This window comes from Hemiscyllium ocellatum, chromosome 47 (assembly GCF_020745735.1).
Source record: "Hemiscyllium ocellatum isolate sHemOce1 chromosome 47, sHemOce1.pat.X.cur, whole genome shotgun sequence".
NCBI lineage: Eukaryota > Metazoa > Chordata > Chondrichthyes > Orectolobiformes > Hemiscylliidae > Hemiscyllium > Hemiscyllium ocellatum.
Genome location: NC_083447.1, coordinates 7,837,491 through 7,862,673, shown reverse-complemented (window position 1 = coordinate 7,862,673; position 25,183 = coordinate 7,837,491). Strand labels below are relative to the sequence as shown.

Sequence of the window (25,183 nt, the reverse complement as noted above, 5' to 3'; positions counted from 1 at the left end):
AGTGCTTCATCTGGAGGCTCACTGAAGATTGCTGGATTGCTTGATTGGGCGGATTGGCTAACCACTCTAGTATGGTGACGAAACGTCTGAAAATGAACCTTCCAGCTCAGTGAGCAAACCTACATCCAGAACCTCAACCTGAGCTACAAATCTTCTCAAAACTCACTAACATTTTCTCCCTGCACGATAAAGTGTCATCTGCAAACTTACTAACTGTACCTCTTATGCTCACATCCAAATCATTTATATAAATGACGAAAAGTAGAGGACCCAGCACTGATCCTTGTGGCACTCCACTGGTCACAGGCCTCCAGTCTGAAAATCAACCCTCCACCACCACCCTCTGTCTTCTACCTTTGAACCAGTTCTGCATCCAAATGGCTAGTTCTCCCTGTATTCCATGAGATCTAACCTTGCTCATCATTCTCCCACAGGGAACCTTGACTAAAGGGTTCAGAAAAGATTTGCAAGGATCTTTCTTAGATTAGATTCCCTACAGTGTGGAAACAGGCCCTTCGGCCCAACAAGTCCACACTGACCCTCCAAAGAGTAACCCAACCCCGTCTGACTAATACCTAACGCTGTAGACAATTTAGCGTGGCCAATCCTCTCTAATCTGTACATCTTTGGACTGTGGGAGGAAACCGGAGCACCCGGAGGAAACCCACACAGACACGGGGAGAATGTACAAACTCCACACAGACAGCCACCTGAGACTGGAATTGAACCTGGGCCCCTGGTGCTGTGAGGAAGCAGTGCTAACCAGGGTTGGAGAATTTGGGCTATTGGGAGAGTTTGAATACGCTGGGGCTGTTTTCCCTGGAGCATCAGAGGCTGAGGGGTGACCTTATAGAGGTTTATAAAATCATGAGGGACATGGATAGGATAAATGGACAAAGTCTCCTCCCTGGGGTAGGGGAGTCCTGAACTAGAAGGCATAGGTTTAGGGTGAGGGGAAAGATATAAAAGAGACCTGAGGGGCAACTTTTTCACACAGAGGGTGGTGTGTGTATAGAATGAGCTGCCAGAGGAAGTGGTGGAGGCTGGTACAATGACAACATTTAAGAGGCATCTGGATGGGTATATGAATAGGAAGGGTTTGGAGGGATATGGGCCAGGTGCTGGCAGGTGGGACTAGATTAGATTGGGATATCTGGTCGGCATGGACGGGTTGGACCAAAGGGTTTGTTTCCGTGCTGTACACCTCTATGACTCTATAACTCTAAGTCACATGACACCAGGTATAGTCTAATAGGTGAACCTGGTGAAGGGGCAGCGCTCTGAAAGCTTGCGATTTTAAATGAACCTGTCGGACTATAACCTGGTGTCATGTGACTTCTGACTTTGTCCACAACCCAGTCCACGTGGTGGCTGCTATAAACCGTTGTGATTGTGTGAAATTTGGCACTCTTGTACCGGTCCTGATCAGAGGAACGCCAAGGTGATCAGCAACCGGCCTCTCTCTTTCAGTGAGATTGAAGACATTCACCCAGGACGACCTGACTAGAAGGTGTATGCCCCTTCCCCCTCACTGTGGTTCCACCTCACCCCTCCACAGATACAGTAAAGGGAGTAGACCGCTGGGTCTCTCCAAGCCTGGACACAGAGGGACCGTCCAATGACGAGAGGATGGCTACATCAGGCCAGATTAGAGTTCAGGAGAATGACCTTATTGAAGTGTATAAGATTCCGAGGGGGTTTGACAGGGGGAGATGTGGAGAGGGTGTTTCCCCTCGTGTGGGAGAGTCTAGGCCCAGAGGGGCACCATCTCAGAGTAAGGGGCCATCCATTGAAGACAGAGATGGGGAGGAACATATTCTGTCTGTGAGGAGTCAATCTGTGGAATTCTTTACTGCAGAGGGCTGTCGAGGCTGGGGCATCAGGACATTCAAGGCTGAGAGAGAATTTTTCTTTCTGCTCAGAATGGTGGCACGGTAGCTCAGTGGTTAGCACTGCTGCCTCACAGCACCAGGGTCCCAGGTTCGATTCCAGTCTCGGGCGACTATGTGGAATTTGTACATTCTCACCGCGTCTGCGTGGGCCGAAGGGCCTGTTTCCACACTGTAGGTTAGGGTGGATTAGCCGTGCTATAGTGTCCAGGGATGTGCAGGTTAGGGTAGATTAGCCGTGCTAAATTGTCCCATAGTGTCCAGGGATATGTAGGTTAGGGTGGATTCACCATGGGAAATTGACCACAGTGTTCAGGGATGTGTAGGTGTGCGTGGATTGAAGGGCTTTTGCCTGAAATATCGATTCTTCTGCTCCTCAGATGCTGCCTGACCTGCTGTGTTTTTCCAGCACCACACTCTCAACTCATGCTAAACTGCCAATTCTATCCAGGGATGTGTAGGTTAGGCGCATTAGTTAGGGGTAAATGTAGAGTAATAGGGGAATGATTCTCTTCGGAGGGTCGGTGTGGACTAGTTAGGCCGAAGGGCCTGTTTCCATACTGTAGGGAATCTATAAATGAGAGAGAGAGAGAGAGAGAGAGAGATTTTTATTCAGGAAGAGGAATCAAGGGAAAAGGCAGGAAGATGACATTGAACATTCTCAGAACAGCCACAATCCCATTGAGCGCGCTTGATAGGCTGAATGGCCTACTTCTGTTCCTATCTCTTCTGGCTTTACAGACAACAAATGGGAGCAAGTGTCCCATCCTGAGAATGAGTTTTCTTTTCAAATAAAGAAAATTAAGAGGAAGTTAAGGATAAATGAAGATTGTTTTTTAAGTGAAGGGCAGGATAATTAAGGGTGAGATAAAGATGACGATGTGGTGTTCGCGATACAGTTGACTCAGTGATAATGTCGCTCAGTGGTAATCCAGAAGGTCTGGCTAATGATCTAAGGCCTGTTGCTGGCGGTGAAATTTGAATTCAACAATCTGAAAGGAAATTGGTAGCCAATAGTGACAACTACAGGCAGACGGTCACAGAGTCATCCAGCACGGAAACAGACCCTTCGGCCCATCCTGTCTATGCCGACCAGATATCCCAACCCAATCTAGTCCCACCTGCCAGCACCCGGCCCATATCCCTCCAAACCCTTCCTATTCATATACCCAGCCAAATGCCTCTTAAATGTTGTCATTGTACCAGCCACCACCACTTCCTCTGGCAGCTCATTCCATACACGTACCACCCTCTGTGTGAAAAGGTTGCCCCTTAGGTCTCTTTTATATCTTTCCCCTCTCACCCTAAACCTATGCCCTCTAGTTCTGGACTCCCCCACCCCAGGGAAAAGACCTTGTCTATTTACCCTCTCCGTGCCCCTCATGATTTTATAAACCTCTATAAGGTCACCCCTCAGCCTCCGACACTCCAGGGAAAACAGCCCCAGCCTGTTCAGCCTCTCCCTGTAGCTCAGACCCTCCAACCCTGGCAACATCCTTGTAAATCTTTTCTGAACCATTTCAAGTTTCGCAACATCTTTCCGATAGGAAGGAGACCAGAATTGCACGCAATATTCCAACAGTGGCCTGACCAATGCCCTGTACAGCTGCAACATGACCTCCCAACTCCTGTACTCAATACTCTGACCAATAAAGGAAGGCATACCAAACGCCTTCTTCACTAATTTATCTAAAGCGAGTGTGTTTCCAATTAAACCTGTTGGACTATAACCTGGTGTTGTGTGATTTTTAATTTTGTACACTCCAGTCCAACACCGGCACCTCAAAATCATCCCTGTGACTCCACTTTCAAGGAGCTATGAACCTGCACTCCAAGGTCTCTTTGTTCAGCAACACTCCCCAGGACCTTACCATTCAGTGTATAAGTCCTGCCCTGATTTGCCTTCCCAAAATGCAGCCCCTCACATTTATCTAGTTGACTGAAATAAAAACCATTTGGTTCAATAAAATCCTTTTGAAATCTCCCACTTTGAGCCAGTCTGGCCTAGACGTGACTCCAGGCCCCTGTTTTGTCATAATTGCCCTCCATAGTGGGTGAGGAAGTCAAGGATGGGTGCTATATATTAGCCCAGCCATCAGCAGTTCATCCTATGAAAGAATTTTTGCAAAATAAAGATCATAGAGGTTAGAAAAGGGAGAAAGAAAGGGATGAAATCAGATAGATTTAAGAGAGAAGGATAGTATTGGGTTGTAAGAGAGATTTAAAAAGATGTGGAAATGGAAGAAGTTAAGTAAAAACACAGGGGGTTCAGAGATGACATTGCATGGACAACAGCGAAATAATTCAGTGACCCTTCAACATCCAGTGTCACAATTTAAAAGCTGGGCTTGAAAGAGTCATAGCTGTAATCATGGTGTTTATTTAAGCATTTGGGTCACATCCAGCATATACAAACTGCCTTCAAGACGTATTATTGAGGGAGGATGCACATGTGGGAAACTCCAGCAGTTTCTCTGTAGCTGTACCTCTGACGGTCTCTCATACCAGAGATTATCGGCTGCCTCAAACTCACACCAAGAGTTTTTGTCTGTCTGTCTCTCTCTCTCTCTCCACAGCCTCCAAACCAGGTAAAGTGATTCTCAGTGAATCTTTCACTCTCTCTGGGATAGTGTCCTGTAGTTTAAACAGATGGCGTAATCCTCTGTACTTAGATACGCTGTATAGAGTTCGCTGGATTAACTTGAATGGAGCTCGTATTGAGTCCGTTTTCCTGGTGTTCAGCTCGTGAACAGAATTACAAAGTATTTCCTTTTGATTATTAAATAATTAGATTTGGGAAAGGTCATTGCGATGTGTAAAAACACAATGCAGCAATAAAAGCCACTGTTGGAATATTGCGTTCAATTCTGGTCTTGCTACTGTAGGAGAGATGTTGTGAAACTTAAAAGGTTTCAGAAAGGATTTACAAGGGTTTTGATGGGGTTTGGAGGGTTTGAGTTATACCGAGAGGCTGAACAGGCTGGGGCTATTTCCCCTGGAGTACAGGAGGCTGAGGCATGACCTTATCGAGGTTTATAAAGTCATGAGGGGCATGGATAGGGTAAATAGACAAAGTCTCTTCCCTGGCGTGGGGGAGTCCAGAACTAGAGGGGCATAGGTTTAGGGTGAGGGGGGGAAAGATTTAAAAGGGACCTAAGGGGCAACTTTTTCACACAGAGGGGGGTGCGTGTATGGAATGAGCTGCCAGAGGAAGTGGTGGAGGCTGGTACAATGACAACACTTAAAAGGCATCTGGATGGGTATATGAACAGGAAGGGTTTGGAGGGATATGGGCCGGGTGCTGGGATTAGATTAGGATATCTGGTCGGCATGGACGAGTTGGACTGAAAGATGTGTTTTCGTGTTGTGCATCTCTATGGCTTTACATGTCACTGAGATAATTGTAGTTTTATTTCGGCAGTAAGCACTTTCTGGATGTATTAAGCCCCCTTTCTACGTGAGGTGATATGCTTGCTTGATGATCCCTGCTCTCCCCCTCTGCATTTCAACTTAAAGCATTGAGTTTTCCTGTCCGGGCAGGTTATCCCTCAGGAACAGCCTGTTTTCGCTTCCTGCTGTCACTCAGTGGTCAGAGCCTGTCACATTCTGCACAGCTCTCCCCAGCTGTAGCAGGGTCTCAGTGTGGGAATGCACTGCCCTCCGTGTGAGACTAGCCCTGCACTGTGGTACGGTCCTGTCAGTCTCACTTCTACAGAGTATCTGGTGCCAGGGTAAGAGACTAGAGACTAGAAAGTTAGAGATATCCAGCACAGTGTAACTGCAAAATACTGTGTGTGTGTGTGTGTGTGTGTGTGTGTGCGTGTGTGTGTGTGTGTGTGTGTGTGTGTGTGTGTGTGTGTGTGTGTGTGTGTGTCTGTGTGTGTGTCTGTGTGGGTGGGTGTGAGAGAGAGAGCACGTGTGTGTGAGAAAGTGTGTGAGAGAGAGTGTGTGTGTGTGAGAATAGAGAGTGTGTGTGTGTGAGAGAGAAGGAGTGTGTGTGTGAGAGAGAGAGAGTGTATGTGTGTGTAAGTGTGTGTGAGAGAGAGCGCGTGTGTGTGAGAAAGAGTGTGTGGGAGAGAGTGTGTGTGTGTGGGAAAAGAGAGTGTGTGCGTGTGAGAGAAGGAGTGTGTGTGTGTGAGAGAGAGTGTATGTGTGTGTAAGTGTGTGTGAGAGAGAGAGAGAGAGCACGTGTGTGTGAGAAAGAGTGTGTGAGAGAGAGTGTGTGTGTGTGTGTGTGTGAGAGAAAAGAGAGTGTATGTGTGTGAGAGAGAGTGCGTGTGTGTGAGAAAGAGTGTGTGGGAGAGAGTGTGTGTATGTGGGAAAAGAGAGTGTGTGTGTGTGAGAGAAGGAGTGTGTGTGAGTGTGTGTGAGAGAGAGCGCGTGTGTGTGAGAAAGAGTGTGTGGGAGAGAGTGTGTGTGTGTGGGAAAAGAGAGTGTGTGCGTGTGAGAGAGAAGGAGTGTGTGTGAGTGTGTGTGAGAGAGAGCGCGTGTGTGTGAGAGACAGTGTGTATGAGAGTGTGCATGTGAGACTGTGTGTATGTGAGAGTGTTTATGTGTGTGAGATAACAAGAATGTGAGAGAATGTGTGTATGTGTGAGAGAGTGTGAATATGTACTAACATTTGTGTGTGTGAGCAGGTGTGTACGTGATTGTGTGTACAGGTGGGAGAGAGAAGTGTGAGTGTGTGTAAGAGAATGTCAATATCTAAGAGGATGAGTGTGAGAGACTGTGAGTGTGTGACAGTGAGTGTGTGAGAATGTGGGTGAGAGAGGGTAGATTGAATTGAATTGAATTTATTGTCATGTGTACCGAGGCACAGTGAGAAGCTTTGTTTTGCGAGCAATACAGACAGATCACAGAGTTAAATAGCATAGACAAGTAAATAATAGGGAAACAGCTGCAAAACAAAATCACAGGTACAGGCGAATGCTAAGAGTTAGTGAGTCCATTCAGTATTCTAACAACAGGAGGGTAGAAGCTGTTCCGAAACTGGCTGGTGGGTGTGTTCAGGTTTCTGTACCTTCTCCCCGATGGTAGAGGTTGTAGAAAAGCATTGCCAGGGTGGGATGGATCTTTGAGAATGCTGGTGGCCTTTCCCTGACAGCTGGCCTGGTAGATGGATTCTATAGATGGGAGGTTGGCCTTTGTGATTGTCCAGGCTGAGTTCACCACTCTCTGTAACCATCTCCGATCTAGAATAGTTACGTTGCCATACCAGGTAGTGATACATCCAGACAGAATGCTCTCGATGGCGCACCTATAAAGGTTGGTAAGGCTATTCGCCGTCACGCCAAATTTTCTCAGCTGCCTGAGGAAGAGACATTGTTGGGCCTTTGTAACCAGTGCGTCCACATGAAGAGTCCAAGAAAGCTTGTTGCTGATGACCACTCCCAGGAGCTTGACACTCTCCACTCGTTCCACCTCTGTGCTGTTAATGTGTAGGGGGGACATGAGTAACATCGCACCGAAAGTCAATAATGAATTCCTTGGTTTTGCTGGCATTGAGAGCTAGGTTGTTCTCAGTGCACCATTTTTACATGGTAATGTGAAGGTAGGAGAGTGTGTGAGTGTGAGTGTGTGTGGGCGTGAGTGTGAGTGTGTGAGAGTGTGTGGGTGTGAGTGTGAGAGAGGGTGAGTATGTGAGTGTGAGAGTGTAGGGATGTGAATGTGGGAGTGTGAGAGAGTGTAGGTGTGTGAGTGTGACCATGAGAGTGTACAGGTGTGAGTGTGAGAGAGGGTGAGTGTGAGTGTGAGAGCGTGTGGGTGTGAGAGTGTGAGGGTGCGTGAGTGTGAGAGTGTGGGGGTACGAATGTGGGTGTGTGAGTGTGAGAGAGTATAGGTGTGTGAGTATGAGAGAGTGTGGGTGTGAGTGTGAGAGTGTGTGGGTGCGAGAGTGTGTGGGTGTGAGTGTGAGAGTGGGTGAGTGTGAGTGTGAGAATGTGTGGGTGTGAGAGTGTGGGGATATGAATGTGGGTGTGTGAGTGTGAGAAAGTGCAGGTGTGAGTGTGAGAGAGTTGGGTGTGAGTGTGAGAGTGGGTGAGTGTGAGAGTGTGTGGGTATGAGAGAGTGTGGGTGTGAGTGTGAGAGTGTGTGGGTGTGAGAGTGTGTGGGTGTGAGAGAGTGTGGGTGTGAGTGTGGGAGTGGGTGAGTGTGAGTGTGAGTGTGTGAGTGTGTGGGTGTGGGTGTGAGAGTGGGTGAGTGTGAGTGAGAGTGTGTGGGTGTGAGAGTGTGTGGGTGTGAGTGTGAGAGTGTGTGGGTGAGTGTGAGTGTGAGTGTGTGAGTGTGTGGGTGTGAGTGTGAGTGTGGGAGTGGGTGAGTAAGAGTGAGAGTGTGTGGGTGTGAGAGTGTGTGGGTGTGAGTGTGAGTGTGGGAGTGGGTGAGTGTGAGTGTGAGTGTGTGAGTGTGTGGGTGTGAGGGTGAGAGTGGGTGAGTGTGAGTGTGTGGGTGTGAGTGTGAGAGTGTGTGGGTGTGAGAGTGTGTGGGTGTGAGTGTGAGAGTGTGTGGATGTTAGAGTGTGTGGGTGTGAGTGTGAGAGTGTGTGGGTGTGAGAGTGTGTGGGTGTGAGAGTGTGTGAGTGTGAGTGTGGGAGTGGGTGAGTGTGAGTGTGAGTGTGTGAGTGTGTGGGTGTGAGGGTGAGAGTGGGTGAGTGTGAGTGAGAGTGTGTGGGTGTGAGTGTGTGGGTGTGTGAGTGTGAGTTATGAGAGCATGTGAGAGTGTGTGAGAGTGTGAGAGTGTGACTGTGTGCACAGTAGCTCAGTCCCAGTGTGAATGTGGCTGGGTTGTGTTCCTGTGAGAGTCACCAATGGCAGTGCTGTGGACCCAGTCAGAGTGGAGCAGTTTGAGGAGATGGTGGGGAGGTGAGGGGTGGGGAGGTGAGGGGTGGGGAGGTGAGGGGTCGGGGGGTGGGGGGGGTGCGGTGGGTGTGGGGAGGGGATTGAGAGATGCTGAGAAAACGTTTACACAAACAGGTCTGACTCCTGATTCCCCATTCAGTAACACGAGGTGCTCCCGTCAGCTGGATGAAAGTGAAAGTATCTCTGAGATTAAAACTCGCACGACACTGGCTTTTTACCAGTCACTTCCTGCTTCTCTAACAGGTAGGTCTGTGGAGTCTACTTTCTGTAAGATATCAGCAATGTCTAAATATAATTCTCTCAGAAAATATCAGCCCCATTGGCTGGGTTTATACTGAGCCCAGGGACACTGACAGAGTTAGCTATCAAAAACTTATTCCTCTTCCACGTTACACCTCTCTTTCTACCTCTCTCTGCCACACTCTCGTCGATCTAACTTTCAGTCTCTCTGACTCTACCCTCTGTCACTTTCCAATTCTCGTTGTCTTCCTTTCTTCCTCCCTCTTTCACTCACTCTTTCTCTTTCTCGTTTTGCCTCTCTCTCACTCTCTGTTTCTCGTTCTGCCTCTCACTCACTCACTCACACTCCTTCTCATTCTCTCACTCACTCACTCACTCTTTCCTGTTGTGCCTCTTTCTCTCACTCGCTCTCTCTTTCCCGTTCTGCCTCTGTCAGTTGCTTTGCCCTGTATTCTCTCGTCGTCAATCTATTTCTTTCTGACTCTCTCCCCCACTCCTCGCCCCCTTGTTTCGTTCTGACAGGAGTGCACAGTCCCTTTAAACGCAGCCATCTCACTTCCCAAAGTGGCAGCTGTGGAGAGGGAAGGGGTCAAAGTCTGGATCCAAAAGCTAAGTAAACCCTGATCTGTAGCATAGTGCTTAATGATTAAACAATGTCCTGTAAGGGATTGAGAGGGGAGTGGGTTTGTACTGATTTGGAACTGTTTGTCTGATGATTTGAGTCATGATGAGGGTTTTCTGGGGAGCAGGCAAAGCTGAGAAGGGAAACTGATAGAGTTTCACCAAATTAAGAGGGATGTAGGTAAGGATAAATCACATTAACCGTTCTCCTTCTCTTGGGAAATAAGGCAGGGCAAGTGACTGAAGTGTTAATGGGGGAGCACTTTGGGACCAGTGATCATAGTTTTAAATGCATTCACATTGCTAACTAGAGTCAAGAATAGTGCGATGCTGTAAAAGCACAGCAGGTCAGGCAGCATCCGAGGAGCGGGAGAATCGACGTTTCCATCAGGAAGGGCCTCCTGACTCTCCTGTTCCTCGGATACTGCCTGACCTGCTGTGCTTTTCCAGCACCGCTCTAATCTTGACTCTAAACTCCAGCATCTGCAGTCCTCACTTTTCGCCGCCATTGCTAACTAGATTAGCATTTAATACTGAGGGCAGTTAAGAGTCAACCCCAGTGCTGTGGGTCTGGAGTCACGTATAGGCCCGGACCAGGTAAGGAGGGCAGATTCCTTCCCTGAAGGATGTTAGTGAATCAGATGGGGTTTTTCCCAACAATGGACTCATCGTTATTGATCTTCGAGGAGAAAGTGAGGTCTGCAGATGCTGGAGATCAGAGCTGAAAATGTGTTGCTGGAAAAGCGCAGCAGAAGGGCTTATGCCCGAAACGTCGAATCTCCTGTTCCTTGGATGCTGCCTGACCTGCTGCGCTTTTCCAGCAACACATTTTCAGCCCATCGTTATTAATTCCAGGTTTAAATTGAACCTGAATCCCACCATCTGCAGTGTCAGGATTTGGACCTGGGGTCCCCAGAGCATGATCTGGGTCTCTGGATTATCAGTACATAGATAGTATCACTAGCCTATCACCTTCCCCAGTAGCCATAGAAACGGATAGGCTTTGTATAAATTAACTGGAGTAAAGCCAATTTTGGCAGTGTAAGACAGGAACTTTTAAGAGCTGGTTGGAGTAGACTGTTCACAGATGACGGGGTAACTGACAAATGGGAGGCTTTCAAAGTGACTTAACAACAATTCAGAGGCAATATGTTTCTGTGAGAGTGAAGGGTAGGGCTGGTAAGGGGGGGGAGCAATGGATGAATGTAGATATTGAAACTCTGGTCAAGAATAAGAAAGAGGCATATGTGAGACACAGGTGACTGAGATCAATTCATAGAGTCATAGAGATGTACAGCACATCTCTATGGTCCAACCTGTCCATGCCGTCCAGATATCCCAACCCAATCTAGTCCCACCTTCCAGCACCCGGCCCATATCCCTCTAACCCCTTCCTATTCATATACCCATCCAGATGCCTTTTAAATGCTGTAATTGTACCAGCCTCCACCACTTCCTCTGGCAGCTCATTCCATACACGTACCACCCTCTGCGTGAAAAAGTTGCCCCTTAGGTCTCTTTTCCCCCCTCACCCTAAACCTATGCCCCTCTAGTTCTGGACTCCCCCATCCCAGGAGAAAGACTTTGTCTGTTTATCCTATCAGTGAATCTCTTGAAGAGTTTACAGGGTGTAGAGGCATTCTGGGGAGGGAAACCCGGTGGGCAAAAAGAGGATAGGAGATAGCCTTGGTGGGTAAGATGAAGAGTAATCCAAAATAGATTCTACATTAAGAACAAAAGAGTAACTCAGGAGGAAATACAGCCCCTTAAAGATCAACAAGGTTATCAATGAGTGGAACCACAGGAGATGGGAGAGATACTAAACAAATAGTTTTGTCAGTTTTTACTGCGAGGAAAGAAATAGAGGCTAGGGAACTCGGGGAAATAAATATTGATGTTTTGAAAATAGCTCACATTACAGAAGAGGAAGTGCTGGAGGTCTTTAAAAAAACATAAAGGTGGGTAAATTTCCGGGAACCAATCAAATGTATCCCAGGATGTTTTTGGAAGGTGCAGAGCCCCAAGCAGAGATATGTGCATCATCTACAGCCATGAGTGAAGTCTCAGAGGACCCGGGGGGGAGCTAATGTTGTGTCTTTATTTAAGAAAGACTGTCAGGGGCAACCTGGGAACGACAGACCTGTGAGTGGTGATCAGTGTTGGAGAGGATTGTGTGGGACAGGATGTATATGCATTTGGAGAGGCAAGAACTGATTAGGGGCAGTCAGCATGGCTTTGTGTGTGGTGTCTCACAAACTTGATTGAGTTTTTTTGAGGTTGGAAGTGAAGCGGTAGATGAGGGCAGAGCGGTCGACACTGTCTACCTGGACTTTAGTAAAGCCTTTGACCAGGTTGAACACGGTTGACTGGTTAGTAAAGTTAGATCACATGGGATTCAGAGAGACCTTGCCAACTGGGGAGGGTTGGAGTGGATTTGATTGACGGCCAGAAGATGATGGGGACATCCCTGAAAGAGTGGGGAAGAGGCAGGAACCCTCAAGACATTTGAGGAGCATTGAGATGAGCACTCAATAGACCAGGGCACACAGGACTCTGGCTCAATAATGGGGTTAGAATAGAGTGAAGCTTGATGACTGGCATGGACATGATGGACCGAAGGACCTCCTGCTGTGACTGTGAGAGGTGACAGAGGAAAGATCGATGATAGCTGAAGCCATGGGCACAGTGTCCCTTTAAGAATGCAATACCCCTTCAGTGTGACAATTCAAGTCTGTGCCCCATTGACAGGACGGTGAATATTTAATAAGACAGATCACCTTGAAGTAAGACGGTGTCACGTTGACTGGTTGGCACTGGGTTGTGAGACTTGGCATCCAATGACTGAAAGCAATGTGAACACATCAGCGATCACAGATCAGGCTGAGAGACAACACCGAGAAATCACGTGGGACACGGGGGCTTTAAGTAAGGGTTTTGTTAGCCAGGGCTGACACTGGACTGATGTTACAGGCAGGAAGGTGACTGAAGAGACCTTCATTCAGACAACACAGGGGCCAGGCTGGATTTGAAACGTCGAAGGGTATGCAACAACACTGTGCATTTATGTAGAACCTGCGCGGCAGGGAAGGGGGTGTTGTAGGCTGGAGAGAGTGCAGAGAGTGGGGGTGTGGGGGAGGGGGCAGAGAGTGGGAAGGTGTGGGGGGAGGGGGCAGAGAGTGGGGGGTGGGGGAGGAGGGGCAGAGAGTGGGGGGGTGGGGGAGGAGGAGGCAGAGAGTGGGGGGGTGTGGGAGGAGGGGGCAGAGAGTGGGGGGTGGGGGGAGAGGGGGCAGAGAGTGGGGGGGTGTAGGAGGAGGGGGCAGAGAGTGGGGTTGGGGGAGGAGGAGGCAGAGAGTGGGCGGTGGGGGAGGAGGGGGCAGGGAGTGGGGGCAGAGAGTGGGGGGTGTGGGAGGAGGGGGCAGGGAGTGGGGGGGTGGGGGAGAGGGGGCAGAGAGTGGGGGGTGGGGGAGGAGGGGGCAGGGAGTGGGGGGGTGGGGGGAGAGGGGGCAGAGAGTGGGGGGTGTAGGAGGAGGGGGCAGAGAGTGGAGGGTGGGGGAGGAGGAGGCAGAGAGTGGGGGATGGGGGAGGAGGAGGCAGAGAGTGGGCGGTGGGGGAGGAGGGGGCAGGGAGTGGGGGCAGAGAGTGGGGGGTGTGGGAGGAGGGGGCAGGGAGTGGGGGGGTGGGGGGAGAGGGGGCAGAGAGTGGGGGGTGTAGGAGGAGGGGACAGAGAGTGGGAGGGTGGGGGAGGAGGGGGCAGAGAGTGGGGGATGGGGGAGGAGGGGGCAGAGAGTGGGGGTTGGGGGGGAGGGGGCAGAGAGTGGGGGATGGGGGAGGAGGGGGCAGAGAGTGGGGGATGGGGGAGGAGGGGGCAGAGAGTTGGGGGGTGGGGGAGGAGGGGCAGAGAGTGGGGGTTGGGGGGGGAGGGGGCAGAGAGTGGGGGGAGATAAGCGACGCCCGAAAAACATTTCCGTGCAAGGATTTGAAGTTGAAAATAAAACATTATTGATTTCGGAGTCACAGCAAGAGTGGGGGGGGGGGGGGGGGAGGCAGGGAGGGGAGGGGACGAACAGCTTCCCTGCTCACCCATCCCGAGATCAGAGAGGTACAGCAGGAGGCCATTTGGCCCATTATTTCCATACCGACTCTCTTCAGGGCATTGCAGCCTCTGATAAACCGGTGAGGGTCACCAATTCTGAATATTAATGCTCCCAGAAGTCTCCCCTTCTTTACTCAATTCTTCCCCCGTTTGGTCACATTAGGATTAATTTCGAAAGGATCTTTTTCCCTTATGTTGCTGTGTCTGTGCAGCCTAAAAGGTTTTCTGCTTTAAATTGAATAATTTACAATAAAGATCGAGCGAGCTTATGAGCGTGGGCTAACACAGAGATCAAAAATGAGGGGAATGTTTGAAAAGTAAAATACAATGTACTAATCAATCATAGAGATGTACAGCACAGAAACAGACCCTTCGGTCCAACCTGTCCATGCTGACCCGATATCCCAATCTAGTCCCACCTGCCAGCACCCGGCCCATATCCCACCCTGGCTTCTCTGGGATGTAGACAGCGTGGAACATTCTGATCGTTAAGGGGAGTGATTCTGGTCATGTTACCGTTGATGTTTGCTGATTGTTGGTTCTGTCGCTAGCTGAAAGACGTGGGCAGTTTCCCTCGACAGTGGCTTTGCTGATGACATATTTTCATATTGTTTTTTTTTAATACGGCATGGAACGTGGCCGTTTGGCCCATCACACCCTCACCAGTTGTCAAATCTCCATCTGTTATCACCCCCTTTTCCAGCACTTGACTAAGAACCTTTGAATGCTGTGGCGTTTGGTTGGCACTGCTGCCTCACAACGCCAAGTTTCGATTCCAGCCTCGGGCACCTGTCTGTGTGGAGTTTGCACGTCCTCCCCATGTCTGGGTGGGTTTGCTCCGGTTTCCTCCCACAGTCCAACGGTGTAGATTGGCCATGGGAAATGCTGTGTCATGGGGATGGGTGGGATGCTGTTTGGAGGGTCAGCGTGGAGTCAATGGGCCGAATGACCTGCTTCCACACTGTAGGGATCCTGCTGTAAATTGCAGAGAGTGGGGGTGTGGGGGAGGGGGCAGAGAGTGGGGGGGGTGGGGGAGGAGGGGCAGAGAGTGGGGGGGTGGGGGAGGAGGGGCAGAGAGTGGGGGGGTGGAGGGTTGGGGGCAGAGAGTGGGGGGTGGGGGAGAGGTGGCAGAGAGCGGGGGTGGGAGGAGGGGACAGAGAGTGGGGGGTGGAGGGGAGGGGGCAGAGAGTGGGGGGGTGGGGGAGGAGGGGCTGAGAGTGGGGGTTGGGGGGGGGAGGGGGCAGAGAGTGGGGGGAGATAAGCGACGCCCGAAAAACATTTCCGTGCAAGGATTTGAAGTTGAAAATAAAACAATATTGATTTCGGAGTCACAGCAAGAGAGGGGGGGGGGAGGCAGGGACGGGAGGGGACGTCCAGGGCTCACCCAAATAATCTCTTCAGTGTCTTGAGGGTTCCTCCCTCTATCCATTTCAGGCAGTGAGTTCCAGAAACACTCTGGGGTGGAGACTGTGCTCCCTGGGTAATTGACTGCTCTACTGAAAGGGGGAACGTTTCTCTCTGTCTATGCTCCTCAGAACTTTGTACACCTCAGTCAGAGCCCACCCACTCCAGCCTTCCCTGCTCTCAACCCCGGACGCTCTAATCTGTTTTCTATCTGAGTAGCTGCACCCCAAGCAACAGCCTGTAACCTAATATTTAGTATTAGAGAGATTTGTTTCTAATTTAATGCACACAGTGGGTGTTCAGTGGAAGTTCTTAGCTCTCTGGTCTTCACAGTGCTGCACCATCAACAACACGGACACCAGGGATTTCAGGTTTTGTTCTAAGATCCTTTCTAGGAAAGGAAGAACACAAATAAGGTTTTTATTTTGCACAGAACTGTCTGTGTTCAACTGCCTGTAACATGGGACATAGAGTCATAGAGATGCCCAGCACAGAAACAGACCCTTCGGTCCAACCCGTCCATGTCGACCAGCTATCCCAACCCAACCTAGTCCCACCTGCCAGCACCTGACCCATGTCCCTCCAAATCCTTCCTATTCATATACCCATCCAGATGCCTCGTAAATGCTGTAATTGTACCAGCCTCCACCACTTCCTCTGGCAGCTCATTCCATACACGTACCACCCTCTGTATGAAAAAGTTGCCCCTTAGGTCCCTTGTAAATCTTTCCCTTCTCACCCTAAACCTATGCCCCTCTAGTTCTGGACTCCCCCACTCCAGGGAAAAGACTTTGTCTATTTATAAGGTCACCCCGATGCTCCAGGGAAAACAGCCCCAGCCTGTTCAGCCTCTACCTGTAGCTCAAACCCTCCAACCCTGGCAACATCCTTGTCAATGTTTTCTGAACCCTTTCAAGTTTCACAACATCCTTCCTGTTGCATGGAGACTAGAATTGTACACAATATTCTAAAAGTGGCATGACCCACAGGAGGTCACATCTCAGTTTTTAAAAAATTCCATCAAGTGTAAGTGTTTGAGGATCAGTTCAGACACCCCTCAGGTGTGACATACAATCCCTATAGTGTGGAAACATATTCTTCGGCACAACAAATCCACAACGGCCCTCCGAAGTGTAACTACCCAGACCCATTCCCCTAACCTATTAATCTACACTTACCCCTGACTGACCCATCTACACATCCCTGGGCACTATGGGACAATTTAGCACGGCCAATCCACCCTAACCTACACGTCCCTGGACACTATGGGACAATTTAGCACGGCCAATCCACCCTAACCTACACATCACTGGACACTATGGGACAATTTAGCACGGCCAATCCACCCTAACCTACACATCCCTGGACACTATGGGACAATTTAGCACGGCCAATCCACCCTAACCTACACATCCCTGGACACTATGGGACAATTTAGCACGGCCAATCCACCCTAACCTACACATCCCTGGACACTATGGGACAATTTAGCACGGCCAATCCACCCTAACCTGCACATCCCTGGGCACTATGGGACAATTTAGCACGGCCAATCCACCCTAACCGGCACATCCTTGGGCACTATGGGATAATTTAGCACGGCCAATCCACCCTCACCTGCACATCCCTGAACACTATGGGGCAATTTAGCATGGCCAATCCACCCTAACCTACACATCCCTGGACACTATGGGACAATTTAGCACGGCCAATCCACCCTAACCGACACATCCCTGGACACTATGGGACAATTTAGCACGGCCAATCCACCCTAACCTACACATCCCTGGACACTATGGGACAATTTAGCACGGCCAATCCACCCTAACCTGCACATCCCTGGGCACTATGGGACAATTTAGCACGGCCAATCCACCCTAACCGGCACATCCTTGGGCACTATGGGATAATTTAGCACGGCCAATCCACCCTCACCTGCACATCCCTGAACACTATGGGGCAATTTAGCATGGCCAATCCACCCTAACCTACACATCCCTGGACACTATGGGACAATTTAGCACGGCCAATCCACCCTAACCGACACATCCCTGGACACTATGGGACAATTTAGCACGGCCAATCCACCCTAACCTACACATCCCTGGACACTATGGGACAATTTAGCACGGCCAATCCACCCTAACCTGCACATCCCTGGGCACTATGGGACAATTTAGCACGGCCAATCCACCCTAACCTACACATCCCTGGACACTATGGGACAATTTAGCACGGCCAATCCACCCTCACCTACACATCCCTGGACACTATGGGACAATTTAGCACGGCCAATCCACCCTAACCTGCACATCCCTGGACACTATGGGACAATTTAGCATGGCCAATCCACCCTAACCTGCACATCCCTGGACACTATGGGACAATTTAGCACGGCCAATCCACCCTAACCTGCACATCCCTGGACACTATGGGACAATTTAGCACGGCCAATCCACCCTAACCTGCACATCCCTGGACACTATGGGACAATTTAGCACGGCTAATCCACCCTAACCTACACATCTTTGGACTGTGGGAAGGAACTGGAGCACCCAAAGGAAACCCACGCAGACACGGGCAGAACGTGCAAACTCCACACGGAGTCACCCGAGGCTGGAATTGAACCCAGGTCCCTGGCACTGTGAGGCAGCAGTGCTGACCACCCTAACATTTCCATGATTCCTCAGGGTTTTAGGACAGCCACAGAATTTACAACCTCAGCCTACTGACTGGTTTGGTATTTAAAAGTATTTAAAAGCTCAATATTTCGGTAAACAATTCAGGGAGACAACCTCTTTAATGACTCTTGCTGATGGCCCTGAGATAAGTTGCAGGTCCTTTCAGATTAGAATTGAATACGAGCCATGAATTTTATTTTCCGCTTTCATGTTGATATCAGATTGATTTCCACATGAATTGCAATGCAGATTATTTTTGATCAGATAAGTGTTAGTGATAGAGGAAAAGGAATAAACAAGAACAAGGTGAATTCCAGCGTGGGATGTGACAAGACTGGACTGGATCTGCCCAGATCCTCACATTGCTGTCAGAAATCTGATTCAAGATCTGTACAAGGTCACCTCAAGGTTATTGCGACCAGCTATGATTGAGACAAAATGCTTTTTCTTTTCCAAAAACGGCCTCCGACACATTCCCTTCCAAGCATCTGTTATAAAGCAAAGGTTGACCCCCGCTCTGAAAACTGAAACCAAAACATCCAAAGAGAAACCCTACAAACTGGTGTGACCTGCTTTTCAGTAACTTCTATTGGTTAAATAAAATAACCCCCTGACACTCACTTTAACATCAACAAGTACTTATCTAACTCTAACAGAGAACAAATTAACTAAGCTATCAACAAACCGACTAAATCCCCTCTAACGACCAACTAATCCCAAATGAAGCAAGATTCTAATGGTATGCAGTTCCAATAAATACAAGTCTCACTCATGTAACAAAAAATGTAGGATTTAGTCTCTCAAAATTACAATCGGGTTACATGTCTTCCGGAATGTTCTGTGCCTTTTTCCATCGCGACTTCTGTCAGGAACACCTTTTTCCATCAAGTCTTCGGTCAGGAACACCTTTCTCGAGAGAGAGAGAGAGAGAGAGAGAGAGAGAGAGAGAGAGAGACAGAGCTGAGGGCTGTTGTCTCCGCCGAATGGCAGCTTGCCTTGGCGTCTTTGTCCAACTGCCCCCTTCTTTTATACCCGTGATGACATCTCAATATTTCTTGCAATAGGATCAGTCCTATGTTGGCAAAACCATCAGGTCAGAGTACTGAGTACAGGAGTTGGGAGGTCATGTTGCGGCTGTACAGGACATTGGTTAGGCCACTGTTGGAATATTGCGTGCAATTCTGGTCTCCTTCCTATCGGAAAGATGTTGTGAAACTTGAAAGGGTTCAGAAAAAATTTACAAGGATGTTGCCAGGGTTGGTGGATCTGAGCTACAGGGAGAGGCTGAACAGGCTGGGGCTGTTTTCCCTGGAGTGTCGGAGGCTGAGGGGTGACCTTATAGAGGTCTATAAAATCATGAGGGGCATGGATAGGGTAAATAGACAAAGTCTTTTCCCTGGGGTGGGAGAGTCCAGAACTAGAGGGGCATAGGTTTAGGGAGAGAGGGGAAAGATATAAAAGGGATGTAAGGGGCAATTTTTTTCACACAGAGGGTGGTACGTGTATGGAATGAGCTGCCAGAGGAAGTGGTGGAGGCTGGTACAATTACAGCATTTAAAAGGCATTTCGATGAGTATGTGAATAGGAAGGGTTTGGAGGGATATGGGCCGGGTGCTGGCAGGTGGGACTAGGTTGAGTTGGGATATCTGGTCAGCACGGACGGGTTGGACCGAAGGGTCTGTTTCTGTGCTGTACATCTCTATGACTCTATCAGTGTTGGGGAATCGAGGACTAGAGGACACCAGTTTAAGGTGAGAGGGGAAAAGTTTAAGAGAGATACATGTGGAAAGTACTTCACGCAGCGGGTGGTGGGGCCTGGAAAGCGTTGCCAGCGGAGATGTTAGAGGCGGGAACAAAAGCGTCATTTAGGATGTGTCTAGACAGATACATGAAAGGGCAGGGAGCAGGGGGATACAGATCCTTAGGAAATAGCCGATAGGTTTAGATTGAGGATCTGGATCAGTGCAGGCTTGGAGGGCTGAAGGGCCTGTTCCTGGGCTGTCATGTTCTTTGTTCTCAGATGGGAAAGAGTAAAAGGGCAACTATTTCACACAGAGGGTGGTATGTGTATGGAATGTGTTGCTAGAGGAAGCGGGTACATTAACAACATTTAAAAGGCATTTCGACAAATACAGCCGCACCTCGACTTACGAACTTAATCCGTTCCGGTACCCGGTTCGCGAACTGAAAAGTTTGCGAACTGAATCAATTTTTCCCATTGTTTGGATAGCGTAAGAATGCTTGGACGGCTGTTCACAGCGCACGCGCCTAAGACAAACTGAACGAGATCGCGCGGGGCCCAAGAGCCTTTGCGTTCAACAAGCGCGTAGCAAAGCAGAACAATGAAACCACGTGGTCGCACAGGGGCTTCTTGCGTTCGTGCCTTCGTTTGTACCTTGAATTTCGTTGAAGCAAAATTTTATGTTCAATCCTGTTCGTAAACTGATTTGATCGTGAACGGGGTCGTTCGTATATCGAGGGGCTACTGTACATGGATAGGAAAGAGTATGAGCCAAGTGCAGGGAAATGGGGTTAGCGTGAACGGACATGTTGGTCAGCATGGACTGGTTTGGGCTGAAGGGCCTGTGTCTGTGCCGTAGGACTCTATGACTGTAATCCCACTGGAACATACTGTGATATGAACAAGACCCGATGAACGTACAGTATTACAGTCAGGACATTGCACAGGTTCCCTGAGCTGAGGGACATGAGCTAGTTTCACCTCAGTGTGGTGCCAACGCAGAGGTGAATAGGAACTGGGTTAGGCCATTCAGCCCCTTGACCCTGTCCCATCATTCAATAGGATCATGGTTGATCTGATATTCCTCATGTCCATTTTCATAAATCATAGAATCCTTACAGTATGGAAACAGGCCATTTGGCCCACAAGTCCACACTGACTCTCTGAAGAATAACCCAACCAGACCCATTCCCAATTACTCTACAGTCACGCCTGACTAATCCACCCTAACCTGCACATCCCTGGGCACTATGGGACAATTTAGCACGGACAATCCATCCTAACCTGCACATCCCTGGACACTATGGGACAATTTAGCACGGCCAATCCACCCTAACCTGCACATCCCTGGACACTATGGGACAATTTAGCACGGCCAATCCACCCTAACCTGCACATCCCTGGACACTATGGGACAATTTAGCACGGCTAATCCACCCTAACCTACACATCTTTGGACTGTGGGAAGGAACTGGAGCACCCAAAGGAAACCCACGCAGACACGGGCAGAACGTGCAAACTCCACACGGAGTCACCCGAGGCTGGAATTGAACCCAGGTCCCTGGCACTGTGAGGCAGCAGTGCTGACCACCCTAACATTTCCATGATTCCTCAGGGTTTTAGGACAGCCACAGAATTTACAACCTCAGCCTACTGACTGGTTTGGTATTTAAAAGTATTTAAAAGCTCAATATTTCGGTAAACAATTCAGGGAGACAACCTCTTTAATGACTCTTGCTGATGGCCCTGAGATAAGTTGCAGGTCCTTTCAGATTAGAATTGAATACGAGCCATGAATTTTATTTTCCGCTTTCATGTTGATATCAGATTGATTTCCACATGAATTGCAATGCAGATTATTTTTGATCAGATAAGTGTTAGTGATAGAGGAAAAGGAATAAACAAGAACAAGGTGAATTCCAGCGTGGGATGTGACAAGACTGGACTGGATCTGCCCAGATCCTCACATTGCTGTCAGAAATCTGATTCAAGATCTGTACAAGGTCACCTCAAGGTTATTGCGACCAGCTATGATTGAGACAAAATGCTTTTTCTTTTCCAAAAACGGCCTCCGACACATTCCCTTCCAAGCATCTGTTATAAAGCAAAGGTTGACCCCCGCTCTGAAAACTGAAACCAAAACATCCAAAGAGAAACCCTACAAACTGGTGTGACCTGCTTTTCAGTAACTTCTATTGGTTAAATAAAATAACCCCCTGACACTCACTTTAACATCAACAAGTACTTATCTAACTCTAACAGAGAACAAATTAACTAAGCTATCAACAAACCGACTAAATCCCCTCTAACGACCAACTAATCCCAAATGAAGCAAGATTCTAATGGTATGCAGTTCCAATAAATACAAGTCTCACTCATGTAACAAAAAATGTAGGATTTAGTCTCTCAAAATTACAATCGGGTTACATGTCTTCCGGAATGTTCTGTGCCTTTTTCCATCGCGACTTCTGTCAGGAACACCTTTTTCCATCAAGTCTTCGGTCAGGAACACCTTTCTCGAGAGAGAGAGAGAGAGAGAGAGAGAGAGAGAGAGACAGAGCTGAGGGCTGTTGTCTCCGCCAAATGGCAGCTTGCCTTGGCGTCTTTGTCCAACTGCCCCCTTCTTTTATACCCGTGATGACATCTCAATATTTCTTGCAATAGGATCAGTCCTATGTTGGCAAAACCATCAGGTCAGAGTACTGAGTACAGGAGTTGGGAGGTCATGTTGCGGCTGTACAGGACATTGGTTAGGCCACTGTTGGAATATTGCGTGCAATTCTGGTCTCCTTCCTATCGGAAAGATGTTGTGAAACTTGAAAGGGTTCAGAAAAAATTTACAAGGATGTTGCCAGGGTTGGTGGATCTGAGCTACAGGGAGAGGCTGAACAGGCTGGGGCTGTTTTCCCTGGAGTGTCGGAGGCTGAGGGGTGACCTTATAGAGGTCTATAAAATCATGAGGGGCATGGATAGGGTAAATAGACAAAGTCTTTTCCCTGGGGTGGGAGAGTCCAGAACTAGAGGGGCATAGGTTTAGGGAGAGAGGGGAAAGATATAAAAGGGATGTAAGGGGCAATTTTTTTCACACAGAGGGTGGTACGTGTATGGAATGAGCTGCCAGAGGAAGTGGTGGAGGCTGGTACAATTACAGCATTTAAAAGGCATTTCGATGAGTATGTGAATAGGAAGGGTTTGGAGGGATATGGGCCGGGTGCTGGCAGGTGGGACTAGGTTGAGTTGGGATATCTGGTCAGCACGGACGGGTTGGACCGAAGGGTCTGTTTCTGTGCTGTACATCTCTATGACTCTATCAGTGTTGGGGAATCGAGGACTAGAGGACACCAGTTTAAGGTGAGAGGGGAAAAGTTTAAGAGAGATACATGTGGAAAGTACTTCACGCAGCGGGTGGTGGGGCCTGGAAAGCGTTGCCAGCGGAGATGTTAGAGGCGGGAACAAAAGCGTCATTTAGGATGTGTCTAGACAGATACATGAAAGGGCAGGGAGCAGGGGGATACAGATCCTTAGGAAATAGCCGATAGGTTTAGATTGAGGATCTGGATCAGTGCAGGCTTGGAGGGCTGAAGGGCCTGTTCCTGGGCTGTCATGTTCTTTGTTCTCAGATGGGAAAGAGTAAAAGGGCAACTATTTCACACAGAGGGTGGTATGTGTATGGAATGTGTTGCTAGAGGAAGCGGGTACATTAACAACATTTAAAAGGCATTTCGACAAATACAGCCGCACCTCGACTTACGAACTTAATCCGTTCCGGTACCCGGTTCGCGAACTGAAAAGTTTGCGAACTGAATCAATTTTTCCCATTGTTTGGATAGCGTAAGAATGCTTGGACGGCTGTTCACAGCGCACGCGCCTAAGACAAACTGAACGAGATCGCGCGGGGCCCAAGAGCCTTTGCGTTCAACAAGCGCGTAGCAAAGCAGAACAATGAAACCACGTGGTCGCACAGGGGCTTCTTGCGTTCGTGCCTTCGTTTGTACCTTGAATTTCGTTGAAGCAAAATTTTATGTTCAATCCTGTTCGTAAACTGATTTGATCGTGAACGGGGTCGTTCGTATATCGAGGGGCTACTGTACATGGATAGGAAAGAGTATGAGCCAAGTGCAGGGAAATGGGGTTAGCGTGAACGGACATGTTGGTCAGCATGGACTGGTTTGGGCTGAAGGGCCTGTGTCTGTGCCGTAGGACTCTATGACTGTAATCCCACTGGAACATACTGTGATATGAACAAGACCCGATGAACGTACAGTATTACAGTCAGGACATTGCACAGGTTCCCTGAGCTGAGGGACATGAGCTAGTTTCACCTCAGTGTGGTGCCAACGCAGAGGTGAATAGGAACTGGGTTAGGCCATTCAGCCCCTTGACCCTGTCCCATCATTCAATAGGATCATGGTTGATCTGATATTCCTCATGTCCATTTTCATAAATCATAGAATCCTTACAGTATGGAAACAGGCCATTTGGCCCACAAGTCCACACTGACTCTCTGAAGAATAACCCAACCAGACCCATTCCCAATTACTCTACAGTCACGCCTGACTAATCCACCCTAACCTGCACATCCCTGGGCACTATGGGACAATTTAGCACAGCCAATCCACCCTAACCTGCACATCCCTGGACACTATGGGACAATTTAGCACAGCCAATCCACCCTAACCTGCACATCCCTGGGCACTATGGGGTAATTTCCCATGGCCAATCCACCCTAACCTGCACATCCCTGAACACTATGGGGCAATTTAGCATGGCCAATCCACCCCAACCTGCACATCCCTGAACACTATGGGGCAATTTAACACGGCCAATCCACCCCAACCTGCACATCCCTGGCACTATGGGAAAATTTTGCATGGTCAATTCACCCTAACCTGCACATCTTTGCATTGTGGGAGGAAACTAAGGAAGGGCATCCAATCCCAACTCACCCTTCCCGCGGCTAACCCACAAATGCCAGGACATTGTGGGTAATTCACCTAACCTGCACATCTTTGGACTGTGGGAGGAAACCCACGCAGACACTGGGAGAATGTGCAAACTCCACACAGACTGTTGCCCGAGGCTGGAATCGAACCCAGGTCCCTGGCAGCAGTGCTAACCACTGAGCCACCATGCTAACTCTTTCCCCGTGACCCTTGATTCCCCGACTGATCAAGAATCTCTCTCAGCCTTAAATACACACCAGGACTCTGTTACCCCAGCTCCCTGGAGGAAGGAGTTCAACAGATTCATAGCCCTCTGAGGGAAGAAATTCCTCCTTGTCTCAGTCTTCCACTGGCTCCCCTTCATTCTGAGAATATTCTGGGACAGTGCCAGAGAGCTCAACTAAATGAAGCAGTGTTGGGCCAATGGGTTCTTGCTGAGTGAAGGGGGTGAAAGGTCAAGGGTGGGGTGGAGACAAGGCCACATTCAGATTAACCCTGCTCCTGTTAAATGATGGATTGGACTGGATGGGCCAAGTGGGCCTGATCCTCCTCTTAATCCCTGAGTTCGGCATTCCGCCACTGGCACTCCGTCTCCCTGTTCACTCGATTCAGACCCGCATTGACTCGCAACACCTCGATAGCATCGCTGGATGCGTGCAAAGCCCTGGGCTGTACTGGGTCTGGACGACTCCTCGGGCTGAAACAATGCAGGCACAC

The 25,183-nt window shown here is 49.1% G+C and overlaps 1 protein-coding gene across 6 annotated transcripts in view; it reads left to right on the top strand.

The window, feature by feature from the left end:
* The first annotated feature begins 4,319 nt into the window (after positions 1-4,319).
* Positions 4,320-25,183, top strand: part of LOC132836761 (exocyst complex component 3-like protein 2) — a 69,310-nt gene continuing 48,446 nt past the window's right edge. Inside the window, exons 1-2 of one of the 6 annotated variants that reach the window (XM_060856210.1) lie at positions 5,523-5,575; positions 8,883-8,986. In XM_060856210.1, coding sequence (XP_060712193.1) covers positions 5,538-5,575; positions 8,883-8,986 — 142 coding nt within the window. In that variant the 5' untranslated portion in view covers positions 5,523-5,537. Of the gene's footprint in view, positions 4,478-5,522; positions 5,621-8,882; positions 8,987-12,562; positions 12,645-25,183 lie in introns of those variants that run through there. The other 5 variants (XM_060856209.1, XM_060856208.1, XM_060856205.1 and 2 more) reach the window with 5 other exon arrangements.